Source organism: Euphorbia lathyris, chromosome 1 (assembly GCF_963576675.1).
Source record: "Euphorbia lathyris chromosome 1, ddEupLath1.1, whole genome shotgun sequence".
NCBI classification, from domain to species: Eukaryota; Viridiplantae; Streptophyta; class Magnoliopsida; order Malpighiales; family Euphorbiaceae; genus Euphorbia; species Euphorbia lathyris.
This window is the reverse complement of record NC_088910.1, coordinates 55221567-55237709: the sequence shown is the minus strand read 5'-3', so window position 1 is coordinate 55237709 and position 16143 is coordinate 55221567. Positions and strand designations below refer to the sequence as shown.

Here is a 16143-nt window from a genome sequence, read left to right as displayed (position 1 = left end):
TATTAAAGAAACAAACTCAAAGGAAATGTGCTTCACATTTATTATAATTGCGAAGTCCATTTATTTTGCAGTTTTTCCTAGTTATGTGAACTGCGAACCCTATTTTCATATGCAATATACCAAACTGCGGATCACGGTTTACGATTCTTCAAAGAAAATTGATTCGTAGTTTACGATTCTGCAAAGTAAAATCGTGAACTGCAAACTCATCGGGTTGGATAAAAAATCTTCAAATACCATTCGATAAAAGTGCAAACTAACTTAAAATACCAAAACTAACATATACATATGCATTTATATATGTAAAATCAATAAAATAATTATATAAAAAGCTATATAATTATATATAAAGTTTAGATCTTAGATTAATGGATTAATATATGAAATTGAAGTTGGATTATAAAAAAAAAAAGAAGTAGAGTGGAAGAATTGGTTAAATAATAATCTATATATATTAAAGATATTTTGGAAAAATCTAATTTAAAATATCTTGATTTGGAGTATTCGCTATGGTTACTTTGTTTTTTACAAAGTACCGTTACTTGGTGTGGTTTTCACCATTGGATTAATTTTATGCTCTATCATCCAATGGTGAAAACCACACCAAGTAACGGTACTTTGTAAAAATCAAAATAACCATAGCGGGCAAGGTAGGATGGAGTGTAATTGGTAAATCAGTTTTGTAATTCAAATTTTTTTTTTTTTGAAGAGAAAGAGTAAGATTGATCCTAACGAACTGACGACAGAGAAAGTAAGCGTAAAGCTTTCAAATAAAAAGGGCATTTCGGTAATTCCAAAATTATATTCCCAAAATAATCGGTGTCTCCAGAAAAGGAAGACGAAAATTCAAAATTAGAACGGTTTCCCCTCTTTGTCATACTCAAGTCCACTCCCCAGTTTTCTTTTCGTTTTACACTTACAGAGTAATAATTAAGCAATTAAATCCCCCAAGCTATGTATGATCCTCAACATTTCCTAGATTTGCAAGAGAATCCCAATTTCGGAGACCACAAATCATGGCTTTCCGGCGACGATAACTCCTCCCCTATTCTCCGACGAACAGATTCTCAACTCTCCGCCCACACTGCCGTCTCATCCACTACTGGAGCAGGTGGCAATGTTGAACGCGACCTCTTTAACGATCTAGTTGAGATGGTCCCTCTTGTCGAGTCCCTCATTGTAATTTCCTATCTCCTTTCCGTTTGATTTGATTATCTGTATCTCACCTGTTCAACTATGGAAACTTTAATCCACGGTCTATTATATCAGTTCAATTATTTCTTAATATGGTGAAGATAAAACAGAAAGAATTCAATTTTCAGTGGTAAGCGTGTGGCTTTCGCATGTGATTCTGTTATTCATTCATATATTTATTTTATCAATTTCTTCTTTTCTCTAGCATCGGAAAGCCAACAGTTCATTCACGCGGCGCGGTTCTGTGACCTACACCAAGACGCCTTCTCGAGATTCTTTGTATAGGAAAGTATGATCTCCATTTTCTTTTGCTCTTTTAATAGTATTTGGGTCTTAATATGCAATGATAGCATTGAACAATTCTTTAAAACATATGTATCCTGTGGGATTATGCACTAGGCGTAAGCGTAGGTAACTGTTTCTAACACAAGGTAAAGATTTTAGTGGAACAACTTTCTACTATGCTATGCCCAATCCAACAAGAACCAGTGATATGGTGTTACATTTGGTTGGTTCCCAAAATTTTTAATACTCGACTCATTGACTGCACTGGTGTTGGTGCATTGAGTTAAAAAAAAGATTGATTCTTGCATTTAGACTTGCCTGTAGAGCCATTTGACCTCCTTTCACACTCTTGACCCGCAACTGTGTATGTGTTGAAGTTGACAGGGTGTCTTCAAGTCGATCTTCAGTTCTGTTTATGAACTAGGCTCATTGAAACATAGAAAAGGTGTGTTAATTTTAGACAAGGTGAAATTGAAGGTCTGAAAGAGGAGGGAAAACTGAATGAAATCTAGTGAAGTTATATTGTTTAAAGCTAGGATCTGCCTTATCCAACTCACATGTTCTTTACTTGAGCAGATGCCACGTGGTCATACAATATATAAAATTCTCAGGCATGTACCGAGCTTCATTTGAGATCGATTAGGAATTTATTGTTCTTTCATTGAGAAATAGTAGATTTTGCTCATAAGTGGTGTTATGGTGGTGCTCTAGTTAGTTGGCCATAGCACGGACTCCTGTATATTATTTTATTATCTGTTCACTATGCAGCATTTATTCAACAACATAACTAAACTTACTCTGAGTAAATTACTTGTGTTTTGTGTGCTTAGTTACTGAGTTTTTGTATGAGGCCTTTAAGGCGGTTATATTTATTTATCAATGTTATGGATCATATGTATGAACAGAAAATTATGGAATTTTGTTTCTGAGGAAGATTAAATCTGGTACTTTGAAAAGGACATCTGATACATTCTCGACCTTTTTTTTATAAAAAATATTATTTTGATGATTAAGGACAAGTTTTGGGACAACAGTAAGGATGCTGTGTTTTATTAGAAGGTTGTGAATTTAAGTTTTGGAAGCATGGAGCTTTGCTGACACCCGTTATTTTGGTGATTACTTCAGATGTCTTTTTAGTAATTGGAATTTGACTTGTTCATTTTTTTTTTCCTTCTTTTGACGAATTTTCTCTTTGAACCCATGGTTCATGTGAGTTGGTTTGATTTTAATTTGCTTTGGAAGTTCCAACTGATGTTATTGTGTTTGTTTGATTATTGGAGATGAATGATCCAAGAGGGAGGAATGTAAGTCAATCTATTCAATCAAAAAAGAGAAGGGAACATGGAGACAGAGATAATGCAATGAATGCTGGTAGTCATCAAGACGCTGATAACCTTTCAGTGCTTTCTTCAAGGGCATTGGTTGCAGAGGAGATTGAAGAGTTAGTCACACTGCGGGAGCAAGTTGAAGATCTGAAAAGGAAGTTATTGGAGAAAGATGAACTTCTGAAATCTGCGGAAATTGTAAAGAATGAGATGGACGTTGTTCAAGGAAAACTTAATGAACTCAAACACCTGGTTGCTGAGAAGGAATCCTTAATTAAATGTACTCAAGTACAACTTTCTGATGCAAAGGTACTAATCTGTTGTTTTGTTTGTGTTGTTTGTTAGCACATTGAATGTTTAGTGATTTGGTACTGAAATTCTTTTTGTCTCTCATCAACAAATGCTGATAGAATTGATTAATGCTATAAGATTTAGTAGGTTCTTTTTTTAATTATTTGTGGTTTATCTGTCTGTTGTTGGTGTGTTTTGCGGTTGTGTGTGTCTGGCTTTGTTGTTTTATGCATGTGTGTTTTGAATAGATTCCTTGCTGCCTCATGTGATAGCTCCTGACAGTTATGGGCTTGCAGGCAGTTTCTGTATTGAATGTTTATGTAATAGAGTTTCAGGAAAAGAAGTCAAATTCCTTTGAATTTCTCAAATTTTGGGTTTGAAATTGTATTTCTTGTATTAACAAATAGGTAATATCTGCAGACAATACAACATAAATCCATTAAATTATTGGATTCTAAAATACATAATTTTCTAGCTTCAGTATCTATGATTGCTAGTTAACTATGGCTAATTGACAGAGAGTCTTAGATCTCTGAATTTGTTTGGTGAAGGAACTTGACTTGTGTTTCTTAATGACATCCAATGTTAGAAGAACTTAGATCTGGATTTATATATGTTATTTAGCTATTGATGGAGTTATTTGATTTCATTAAGGTTGAACAAGTCCCATACACGAGATGAAAATCTCTTGGCATCACGAATTCTCATCTACTTCGAATTGCCTCTGTTTGAAGTCATTTCATTTATTATTGACATGTATAATTCATTCGAAGCAGATTAAGCTTGCAGACAAGCAAGCTGCTCTGGAGAAGGTACAGTGGGAAGCCATGACAGCAAGTAAGAAAGTGGAGAAGCTCCAAGAAGATCAAGACTCTCTCCAAGGAGACATTTCATCCTTGATGGTTTTCTTTGAAGGCTTGACAGACAACAATTTTACAAGATATGCTGAAGATTATGATATCAAACCATCTTATTTAGAGTATCGTTCTGCTATCGTAAGCTCATTCCCTTGTATTGTACTTGATCTACTTGTTATAACGGACATGAATTGTAAAAGAAATCAACAATGGGAGCTTCAGTTCATACATATACTAGGCACTGTGACATAATTCTGAAGTTATAATTCATTTTTGATGTATAGGATAATTTGGATGAGGAGGATATGCAAAAGATGGAAGAAGCAAGGGAGGCATATGTTGCAGCTGTTAGTTATGCGAAGGAGAAACAAGATGAGGAGTCAATTGTCGCTGCAGCCAGTGCAAGGCGGCACCTGAAGTCTATTGTTTTTAAATCTGATTTTTCAAATGGTGGGGTTTCACGCTCTTCTTATTGAGAATTTGTACACTAAATTAGGTTAGGTTCGACACATGTTTGATGAAAACTACTACAGGCTTGTTTTGCATACTGCTAGATTTATAAGATGTATTTTTGACATACTCAATTCAAGTGCGCTTTTTTACCCTTGTAGGCTTGTAGCCATGTTTGTTACTTGGTTAATGCAAAATTGCAAACATATAGTTAACCATTAGGATTTTGTCATTTCACATTATATTAGCGAATTGTGAAAGGGACATGGGAAAAGAAACCGTTCAAAAAATAAAATAAAATTGAAGTTTTTGTTTCAACTTTTTGGAACTGCTTTTAGTTTTTCACTCTATGAGCTGTTTGTTTCATCCTTTTAAAGCTCATTTTTGTTGTTTCATTCTAAGCATGAGATTTTGGAGCATTTTGGTAAAACTAAATAGCAGCCCGAAATCACTCCACCATTTGTTCCCCAATATCCTTAGGAAATCATCATCAACGTAAACTCCTAAAGCTTACAGAACAATATGTCAGCAGTCCAAGCGACGTAGGCGAGGTTGGAGGCAATTAAAGTGTTACCACCGTGGTTGAAGTAGTTGATGAAGTTGGGGAAAGGCGCCATTATTCTAGGGCCAGAAATACGGTTTCGCATTAATCAACATGTTTTCACGTGTAAATCTATTCAGAAGCAAGATCCAAGCACAAATCACCGGATTAAGAAATAATAACACATGAATGCATCTAAACTTATTCGAAAAAGAAAAGTGAAAGTAGATTTTAACTACGAAATATAAAGAAGGCTCTCTAACCATATTTAAAAGCGTAAGTCGAACTTTAACCGTGCATATTGAATTATCACCAGAAAAAAAGACGAACAGAGCAAAATAGAAGTTCTGTGAGCTGAACGAAATTTGGCAGAGAGAAAATTTCAGACTAGCTTCAATATTTTGTCCGTATTGAGCAAATGAATATTTATATAGGGAGGCTAAAAAAGGTCCAAATTTTTAATTACATTTAATGAAAAATTAAATCCTAAGTTTAAATTACTCTTAACGTTTCAGAATTTATCGCGGTAGAAGTTACAAATATTTCAGAATATATTTCACTCAAACAAAATAATTTGACCGTTGAACTTTGAGGTTTATTAATTTCTCATTCATTATTTATCCGTTTTGAACTTATAATTAGAAGTTACATAACATTAATTGGGAGCTTCATTTAATATTTAATTTAATTTATTTATTCTTTTCAAAAAAATTAATTAATTTATTTGTCATTTTGCCTATTTTGATTCTCAGCAAACAATTAATTAAATTTGATAATCTAACTAGCAATTCAAATTTTCTTTTTTAAACAATCGGAGTAGAATAGAAAAATTATATGGATATCACCATTGTTGTATTCTAAATGGCCTTTCAAACTACATAATAAGAGCCAGAAAAAAAAACTGATTTAAACAAGACAAATAGGGATTGAAAAAAATTCAGTCCATCAATATTTGTGTTATTTTTATAATTTAATAAAAGAAAAGTATATTTTCGAAAATAAAAAAATTGAGATCTTTTAGTAGCATTGGCATATATAGTTTCAATTTTATGCTTGTTATTAGATTGTAGGATCTTATTTTAAAACACTCATAATATAGTTGTTTATCGATCATTCAAATTGATGTTAACTATTTATATTTTGAAGAGAAATTAGCAACAAAGACAAAAATAATCAATATTATTCCATGAAATCAACAAAAACACGGTAAATTACGTTGCATAAAAAATAATATAGCAAACTGTGAATCATGAAAGTGACTAGTGAATGAGTCAATAATGTAACAAAGTGACATTATATCCAATTATGGCATCCATTTGATCCATTGAATGCGTTTTGGCCAAGCAATATCCCCGAGCAAGCCGAAATATTCCAGTGCCGCCCACAACTGGCATTTCCCTAACCTCACTCATCACTGGATTCCGACCAAGTACACTGAATGAGCTACCATTGTATGGTCCAGTTATGAACTCATATGTTAATGTCATTAGAAGGCTAAGCTCGTTTTGTTGGGATGCCATAGCATATATCCCTTGTGCTCGTCCGACCACTGTAGAGTTTGGGTTGGGGGAGACCGTTAGTGAATTATCCATCACGAAAATGGACCCAAACATTGCAGCAATTGGATCTGGGCTCGTGAAGTTGTCGCGGCCAGCAACCCGGACAGCAGATGGTTTTGGGCCGCCCACAACATCATGCATGTAGAATTGTATATTTGTTTTCTTGAGCTTTAAGGCATTGGTGTTGGTGTTCGTGTTGGTGTTGGTGTTGATGCTGGGAAATTGTATATTTGTTTTCTTGAACTTGAACTTTAAGGCATTGGTGTTGCAAAAGAAGAAGAAAAGAAATGCAAAGAGAAGGAGAGGTTTGGTTGCCATTTGCCAACACAAACCAAAGAAATTGATTTTTCGTTAATTAAGAGAAGGCGTAGTGTAACTTTATATATAGCTATTAGTTTGGTGTATTTTTTCAAAGCAATGGAAGAAAATATTGCTTCCCACTGGACACGTTGGGAATCAAATTCCAATATTGAATTTTCCTTGTGTTGAATATGTTCTTTTTTCTTTAAAGTGTGTTGAATAATTGAATTACCCAAAGCTTGTCAATTTTGGAAATTATAATATTATTATTTGTAGAAAAAATATTCTTGGTACTTTGTTTTGCATTCATTTGTCAAGATTTACAGGTAATACCTAATTAATTACCCCTTAACTTGGTTTTACTTACACAACACTAATGCTTACCTAGACCTTGAATGACCAAATGAATTTCACCATTTACCGTTAGATCCAAACTTATTAAATCTAAGTCTTAGGATGATTTGAATCTCCACCACATGATTCTAATAAACTTCGATCTAAAGGTTTACTCATTCAGGATCCAGGTGAGCATTACTGTTTACTTACATTAATGAACTTTATCATTTACTAAGGGCGTGCTTGATTTACTTGTTATCTGCTGTTATGGTTTGCAGTTGGAAAATGCTAGTTTTCTAAAAAGCATGAATTTCCTGCTTTTGTAAAAAGTTATTTTTCAGATGTAAAAGGCAAACAGAAGTTTCCTAACCAAACATCTAAAACTCTCCATTTTGAAGTGAAAAGGAAAACATGATCACGAAAAGCAGTAACCAAACACCTCCTAACTTACAAATATACTTCAACTTTTTTATACTTCGATAATAGATTATCTTCAATGATGTAAACAACTTTAATTTTTAATTTCTTTTTTGTAATTAGTTAAAAAGACAAAGCGACACTTTAGGAAGATAAAACTCCGAAAATTATACTTTGAAAATTTGAAATGGTAGTATCGTTAAAAATATGATTCTAAACAACTTTAATTTGACTTAAAAAATTAATTCTTAGACTTTTCTATTTTAAAGTCGTTATAAGTCATTTTGTGATCATTTACTTGTTTACGGGATTTCAATGTTAGTAAAAGTTAATGTTTTATATCCGATTTTGAAGTGAATGACTATAAAGAAGTGAAGTATAATTTGAAGGTCCATAAATGTAATTTACCCTCATCATTTCATTCTACACGTTTATGGAGGAAAGATATGGGGTGGAAATAACAGGTAGATTACCTGTTTTAGGAAGAAAAAGAGACAAACCATTGACATTTCAATGCGCTTGAAATTTTGGAAGTTTCATTTTCTTTTCCAAACTATTTTTCTTTTTTTCTTATGTTTCAATTTATTGGAGAGGATTATTACATTTGCTATATGTTTATATTATATTTCAGCTATTTATTTGCAAAAAAAGATTTACTTTGGAAAAATATAAAACATATGACATGTTCTATAAAATAATTGGGGTGAAATATTTGAAGCTGTGAGAGTGAAGTTTGCAAGAACGTACATATACTTACAAAACTTCTTCTACCAGAATTCACTAGGTTTGGCAATCTTTATAACTTGTAACGGCATTTCTTTGCCAACTCTTGAAACTCCTGCATTTTCTAATCATAAGGTCATACGTTATGGTTCAATTAATAATTTAATCTATATAATCTAATCATAGGTGTTGTTAAACTCAGTCCCAAATTCCCACCCCTAACCCCGTGAAAGGACGAAAATATCCTTTTATGGGTTTTGGAGAGGAAAAAGCTATTTTTTTTTTGCTCTCCCGACACGCGGGCGTGTGCCTATCACGCCTCACCTTGTGGTCGGGCGTGATAGCCCCACGCCTCACCGTGTGGTCGGGCATGATCACTACACGCCCGACCACACGGTGAGACGTGGGGCTATCACGCCCGACCACAAGGTGAGGCGTGATAGGCACACGCCCGCGTGTCGGGAGAGAAAAAAAAAGTTAGTCCGCTATTGAATTAAATCCGTAAATACCTGTTACGTAAAAAAAATTAGTCCGCTGTTGAATTAAACCCGTAAAAAAATTAGTCCGCTATTGAATTTAACCCGTAAATACCTGAATTAACAAAATAAAAATTTAACTAAAATTAACAAAATAAAGATTTAGTTAAACTAAATTAAACAAAATAAAATTTACAACAACTAAAATTTACAACATAAAAATTTAGTTAAACTAAATTAAACAAACTAAAAATTACAAAAAATTAATTAAATTAATTAAAACCCCTCGGACGTATGAACATCACGCCCGAACCATAGATCGGGCGTATGAACATCACGCCCGACCTATGGTGCGGGCGTATGAACATCACGCCCGAACCATAGGTCGGGCGTGATATTCATACGCCGGAACCGTAGGTCGGGCGTGATGTTCATACGCCCGACTGCGATTCCGGCATTTTTAAAAAATCACCCACAGATTCAATTTTTAAGCTTAAATCAAAAAACAAAAACGGTAAATCTTATTATTTTCGCTTTCCCTTTACGGTTGTTGTTACACTCCATGTTTTGGTTCACAAATTAGTCCGGATTTGATCAAAGAGTGTGTAGGGTATTTGAGAGGTTTTGTGTTTTTTCAAATTTTGGGTAAAGGGTAGTTTGGTCTTTTCATGGGGCTAGGGGTGGAAATTCATGGTTGGGTTTAGTAATCCACTTAATTAATTACATTTGGAAACTTAATTAATTAACCATAACCAAATTAAATATCAAATTGATTAACTTGTTAAATAACAAATAATCAATTTGTCCATTTGTTAATTAATTGACAAGTAATTAACATATTCCATTCCGATTAAATACATCACATGTATTTATGATTATACATTTATTCAATTCCACGAGTTGTGTGTGCATGATCCTAAGGGTCCATCCTCAACCAGACATGAGCCTAAAGCCCAATGATCATAAGTGGGTTCTAACAAACCATTAAGACCCCTGATTGATACGAATTATTTCAACCGTCTTTAGAAGACACATGAAATCTACTAAATGATCTTAGTATCTCTTACTAATTGCATATTCATATTATATAAAGGTTAAAGATTTTGATTTTATATAAAAGTTAAAAAGAATTCAATTTTATATAAAAGTTAAAGTTTTAATTCATTTAAAAAGAAAATAATTATCTTTTTATATGTTGGTAGCAACTCCTCTCTTTTGAGCTACTGTCGTATTGTTGCCTTTTGGTAGCAATGCCACCCAGCGTCGCGGATACGATCCGCGATGGAGACAAATCTGGTTTTCGTCTCCGTCACGTTTATTTTTGTTTTTATTTTTCTGAATAATTTGGTTTTTGAGAAAACTAAATTTAATATATATATATATAAAATTAATCCAAATGATTTTAATTGTTGTCTATTTTAAAAGTTGTATAAATTAAATTGAGTTGTCTAATTAAAGATATTTTGATACAGTTAATTAGGTAAACTATTTCATTGATACAAAATTAAAATTTTGGAACAACGAATCAGCCCATATTAGTTTTAAAATTACAATTGTTATAATTAATAAAAGGGATATGGTAATTATGTGTGTTTTAATTTGATTTTTAAACCGTTTATGTGCTTAATAATTATATTCGATATATTAGTTAAATATGTTAAACAGTTTTGGTAAAATAATTAAACACAATAATTCATAGTTTCTCATCTTAAAAGGTTTTGTGTTTTTGAATTGATTTTGCAAAGTTATTGATGTTTAATTAATTGTATGAGATACGGTTGAATTAAACACGTTGAAAAAGTTTGGTAAAATAATTGAACACAAATAATTAATATTTTGTATAGTTATATTTTAAGTGTCTAATTAAGTTTATATTTGATATATTTTAATTAGAATAAAATATAAGTGATAAAAAATTAATTAAAGGTTAATTTGGATGTAAAATTAATTGAAGGACTAAATTGAAAGTAAAATTTATTTAAGGGTTAATTTGATTAACTAAATATTATATAAATCATTTATGTAATCAACCAATTAAATTTATTTAATTGAGTATTGACATGTTTGGCGTTATGGACATCATTAGACCTCTCTATAATTGTTATTTAGTCTTTTAGTATTTTTGGAAAATAGGGTCTGTGTGTCGTGCCTTATGTAGCGACTCTGGGGTTAGATAGGGCATTTCGAAAAAATCCTTCAATTACAAGGATGGCTCGACTTAGCCACCAAATAACAGTCGCTTATGACAACATTACTTTATAATTTCTAAGTACGTTAACCAAAGAGGGGTTGAAAAATGGAGACCTCTATGCCGTCCATCTTAAAGGGCGACATTTCTATCGCCTCTCATAGTCATTCATAGCATCCTTGATGGGTGTAGAGAATAAGAGTGGGGCTATATTGTATTTTCAAAAGCCCACGAATGCTGAAAAAGGATGGTATGAACTGATTGGGGATAATCATTATTCCGTAAATTCTACTAGTCCCGCGGCTCTACGAGACCCGGTACTTAATCTAAGTCCACAAGTTCATAGCCCATAACTTGTTTGGACAGAAAGAAAGAACAAAGTCTCTAGTATTAAGGTGTTTATGCTATGGTGTGTGTATAAATAAATCCCTACTAATAGTGTGGAAGCTATTTTTACTTAATTTCATGAAATATGCTCAGTCGTAAGCAGTCATTTATCGGGTTGGGTATTTAGTGACCAACCTTGTCAGGGGCGGATGTAGGGGGGTCAAAGGGGGCATTTGCCCCCTCCCTCTTCATCCCATTAAAAAAAAAATTAGTCCAAAATTAAGGGTTAAAGTGCAAAAATACCTCTAATGTTTTGGGTCAGGAGCAATTTTATCCTTAACATCTAAAATGGTACCATTTTATCCCTAATATTGGAAGCCAAGAGCAATTTTACCCCTAACGTTGATAAATTGGGTCAATTTGAGAAATAATTCATCAAACTGTCTTCTCGGTCATGAATAATAGTGTCTGAAATTGATCCAATTTATCAACGTTAGGGGTAAAATTGGTGCAAAATTACAAAATTGGTATGCAATTGGTGCAAAATAAAGAAAAAAATGACTGTATTTTATAATAGTGTCTGAAATTGATCCAATTTATCAACGTTAGGGATAAAATTGCTCTTGGCTACAAACATTAGGAGTAAAATTACACCATTTTAGATGTTAGGGGTAAAATTGCATCTGACCCAAAACGTTAGGGATATTTAATGCGTAACCCGAGAATCCCGGAACTGGATGATTACGAGTCGGAAACATTATAATTTACGTTTTTTATCAAAAAAAAATCATGAAAATAATGCATGACAATTGAACGATTTTGCATTTTTCGTCACCAAAAATTGAACAATTTTACATTTTTTGTCTAAATTTTTTTCATGTAGAATTTTGTCCCCCTCTCCCTCAAATCCTGGATTCGCCATTGAACCTTGTCAAAAACTATTAGAAAGAGTAATTTTTTAATACAAACTCAAATAATACATTTAAGCTAAAACAGAAAAGCAACTTAATACATGCCGGACTAGTACAGAAATGGAGCAAATTTTGAGTAGAAGTAGACGGCGGCTAAAGTACAAACTCACCGACCTGAAATATGACAGAAGTTGTGGTGTTTGGATTGATAGTCAAAAAATTCGAAATCGAAATCACGAACCCCAAATCAAAATCAACCCAATAGTAGTACTCGTTTAGAACCCCAAATCAAATCAACGCCTCTCAATCACGAACAAACAATTAACAGATATTTAGAACCCCAAATCAAAATCAACCCAATAGTAGTACTGGTTTAGAACCCCAAATCAAAATCAACGCCTCTCAATCACGAACACACAATTAACAGATATTCAACGATCAAAACCTAAAATCAGAAATATATATTTATTAAGGTTATTACATCAATTTTATTCCATTGTGTATTGGAATTTGAAATACAGAGAAAATCGACCCTTAATTTCAAATTCTTTGGGTACCAGTAGTAGGGAATACAAAATTACAAACAAAATGGATACTGATACTGATACAGTTACAGATACAAAGACAAGGATGATAAGCATATTCATACTGGTATCCACATCATCAGCTCCATAGCAACTTATATCAGCCACTGCCACTGGTTCTTTATATCTGTATATCTGCATACATAATTAAATATAAAGAACCAGTGGCAGTGGCTGATATAAGTTGCCATGGAGCTGATGATGTGGATACCAGTATGAATATGCTTATCATCCATGTCTTTGTATCTGTATCTGTATCTGTATCAGTATCAGTATCCATTTTGTTTGTAATTCTGTATTCCCCACTACTGGTACCCAAAGAATTTGAAATTAAGGGTCGATTTTCTCTGTATTTCAAATTCCAATACAGAATGGAATAAAATTGATGTAATAACCTTAATAAATATATATTTCTGATTTTAGGTTTTGATCGTTGAATATCTGTTAATTGTTTGTTCGTGATTGAGAGGCGTTGATTTTGATTTGGGGTTCTAAACCAGTACTACTATTGGGTTGATTTTGATTTGGGGTTCTAAATATCTGTTAATTGTTTGTTCGTGATTGAGAGGCGTTGATTTTGATTTAGGGTTCTAAACCAGTACTACTATTGGGTTGATTTTGATTTGGGGTTCGTGATTTCGATTTCGATTTCGATTTCGATTTTTTAACTATCAATCCAAACACCACAACTTGTCATATTTCAGGTCGGTGAGTTTGTACTTTAGCCGTCGTCTACTTCTACTAAAAATTTGCTCCATTTATGTACTAGTCCGGCATGTATTAAGTTGCTTTTCTGTTTTAGCTTAAATGTATTATTTGAGTTTGTATTAAAAAATTACTCTTTCTAATAGTCTTTGACAAGGTTCAGTGGCGAATCCAGGATTTGAGGGGGTGGGGCAAAATTCTACGTAAAAAAATTTTAGACAAAAAATGTAAAATTGTTCAATTTTTTATGACAAAAAATGCAAAATTGTTCAATTTTTTGTGACGAAAAATGCAAAATCGTTAAATTGTCATGCATTATTTTCATGATTTTTTTTATAAAAAACATAAATTATAATGTTTCCGACTCGTAATCATCCATTTTCGGGATTCTCGGGTTGTTACACATCAAATATCCCTAACGTTTTGGGTCAAGTGCAATTTTACCCCCTAAAATCTAAAATGGTGCAATTTTACCCCTAATGTTTGTAGTCAAGAGCAATTTTATCCCTAACGTTGATAAATTGGATCAATTTCAGACACTATTATAAAATACAGTCATTTTTTTCTTTATTTTGCACCAATTGCATATCAATTTTGTAATTTTGCACCAATTTTACCCCTAATGTTGATAAATTGGATCAATTTCAGACACTATTATTCATGACCGAGAAGACAGTTTGATGAATTATTTCTCAAATTGACCCAATTTATCAACGTTGGGGGTAAAATTGCTCTTGGCTTCCAACATTAGGGATAAATCTGTATAATTTTAGACGTTAGGGATAAAATTGCTCTTGACCCAAAACATTAGGGGTATTTTTGCACTTTAACCCTGATTTGTTGACTATTTTTTTAAGGGTTAATTACAAATCTAGCCCAATTAGAAGGGTCCATTTACATATCTAACTCACTTTGCTTCCATGTCACCAAATTAGACACTTTCATCAACTTTGGACAAAATTACCCTTAGTTCTTTTGATCGACCTATCTGCTCCCGCTTCTTCTTCTTCTTCTTCTTCTTCTTCTTCTTCTTCATCTTGTTTCAATTTCTTCTTCCGTTCATCTTTTTCAATTTCTGATACCAATAGTTGGCGATTTTTGAGATTATTGAAGTATTATATTTAATTTCTTATAGAAATGGTATGTTTTTAGCTTATACGTCTTCTTTTCTCGCCGGTCTTGCCTCTTTCTTTATCTGTAACAGTATCGTTTCAATTTTCTCCATTTTTCTCCATTGCTGTCGCATTTGTGACGAATTTGTCACATTTCGTCATAAAAGCGACAGCAGCTGTCGCATTTCGTCGCAAATGCGACAGCAGCTATCGCAAATGCGACATCTCTTGTAGCATTTGTGACGAATTCGTCACAAATGCGACATCACATCAGTTAATTGTTAGATTTTTTTTATTTCTCATTTTTTTGAACTTTCCATCACAATCCTCTTATGCAGACACTAATTCTTCAAAGGTTGAACGAAACATAATCTCTTCTCTCTATAAACCACCATCTTTTCATCGGTTTGGAATGATAAAAAGACCTTAAGAGATTAAGGAAGAAGATGAATTGAAATAAGGGCATTTTTGTCTAAAGTGGATGAAAGTGTCTAATTTAGTGAAATTGAAGCAAAATGGGTTAGATATGTAAATGGACCCTTCTAATTGGGTTAGATTTGTAATTAGCCCTTTTTTTAATGGGACGCAAATGCCCACTTTGACCCCCCCCCCACATCCGCCCTTGACAAGGTTGGTCACTAAATACCCAACCCGATAAATGACTGCTTACGGCTGAGCATTTCATGAAAATAATGGATTTATTTATACACACACCATAGCATAAACACCTTAATACTAGAGACTTTGTTGCTTTCTGTCTTTCCAAGCAAGTTATGGGCTATGAACTTGTGGACTTAGATTAAGTACCGGGTCTCGTAGAGCCGCGAGACTAGTAGAATTTGCGGAATAATGATTATCCCCAGTCAGTTCATACCATGCTTTTTCAGCATTCATGGGCTTTTGAAAATACAATTTAGCCCCACTCTTATTCTCTACACCCATCAAGGATGCTATGAATGATTATGAGAGGCGATAGAAATGTCGCCCTTTAAGATGGAAGGAATAGAGGCCTCCATTTTTCAACCCCTCTTTGGTTAACGTACTTAGAAATTATAAAGTAACGTTGTCATAAGCGACTGTTATTTGGTGGCTAAGTCGAGCCATCCTTGTAATTGAAGGATTTTTCGAAATGCCCTATCTAACCCTAGAGTCGCTAGATGACCCATGTCAAAGACAACCCGGGGAGCATGTTGTTGTTTAGAGAAACGACTATATTGCTCCCCTTCTTCCTCACAAGTTAGACCAAAGGGGGTTTTAAACTTATCTTGAAGAGAGGTGATGAAATCAACTTCGGGTATTTTCTCATCTTCTTGCTCCACGACCTTATTCTTTCCTTTTGCTGCTTTCCTTCCCATCGTTCCTAATATTCAGAAGAGTTACCAATTTGGAAAGGTTAGTACCAAGCATATACACAAAGTTAGTTAGTAATGCTAAATTTGTTGGGGATTAGTTATCAAAAATTAACCAAGTGAAGCGGAAAACTACGGTTAGATTTTCTATAATCCAGTTAAGATCGTGTCAGACTGCCACGGAGTAAACTTCAAAACAAAATTAAAACAAAG

At 33.4% G+C, this 16143-nt stretch overlaps 2 protein-coding genes across 2 annotated transcripts; one reads left to right on the top strand and one right to left on the bottom strand.

Moving 5' to 3' along the window:
• Positions 1-834: 834 nt before the first annotated feature.
• On the top strand, positions 835-4719 carry LOC136233794 (protein MICROTUBULE BINDING PROTEIN 2C). The gene is made up of 5 exons (XM_066023485.1): positions 835-1179; positions 1400-1483; positions 2760-3113; positions 3872-4090; positions 4237-4719. The coding sequence occupies exons 1-5, from the start codon at positions 955-957 to the stop codon at positions 4426-4428; spliced, it is 1074 nt and encodes a 357-aa protein (XP_065879557.1). The 5' UTR covers positions 835-954; the 3' UTR covers positions 4429-4719.
• A 1375-nt stretch (positions 4720-6094) lies between these two features.
• On the bottom strand, positions 6095-6863 carry LOC136203667 (dirigent protein 22-like). Its single transcript, XM_065994902.1, has one exon. It carries the CDS (start codon positions 6818-6820, stop codon positions 6215-6217), a length of 606 nt encoding a protein of 201 aa, XP_065850974.1. The 5' UTR covers positions 6821-6863; the 3' UTR covers positions 6095-6214.
• Positions 6864-16143: the final 9280 nt, after the last annotated feature.

What these genes read in the sequence shown, in the direction of transcription:
- LOC136233794 (XM_066023485.1), top strand. Translation starts at nt 955, where the DNA reads ATGTATGATCCTCAACATTTCCTAGATTTGCAAGAGAATCCCAATTTC. An exon ending in TACAACTTTCTGATGCAAAG is followed by an intron (nt 3,114 to 3,871) that starts GTACTAATCTGT and finishes CATTCGAAGCAG; the next exon opens with ATTAAGCTTGCAGACAAGCA. An exon ending in TAGAGTATCGTTCTGCTATC is followed by an intron (nt 4,091 to 4,236) that starts GTAAGCTCATTC and finishes TTTGATGTATAG; the next exon opens with GATAATTTGGATGAGGAGGA.
- LOC136203667 (XM_065994902.1), bottom strand. Translation starts at nt 6,820, where the DNA reads ATGGCAACCAAACCTCTCCTTCTCTTTGCATTTCTTTTCTTCTTCTTT.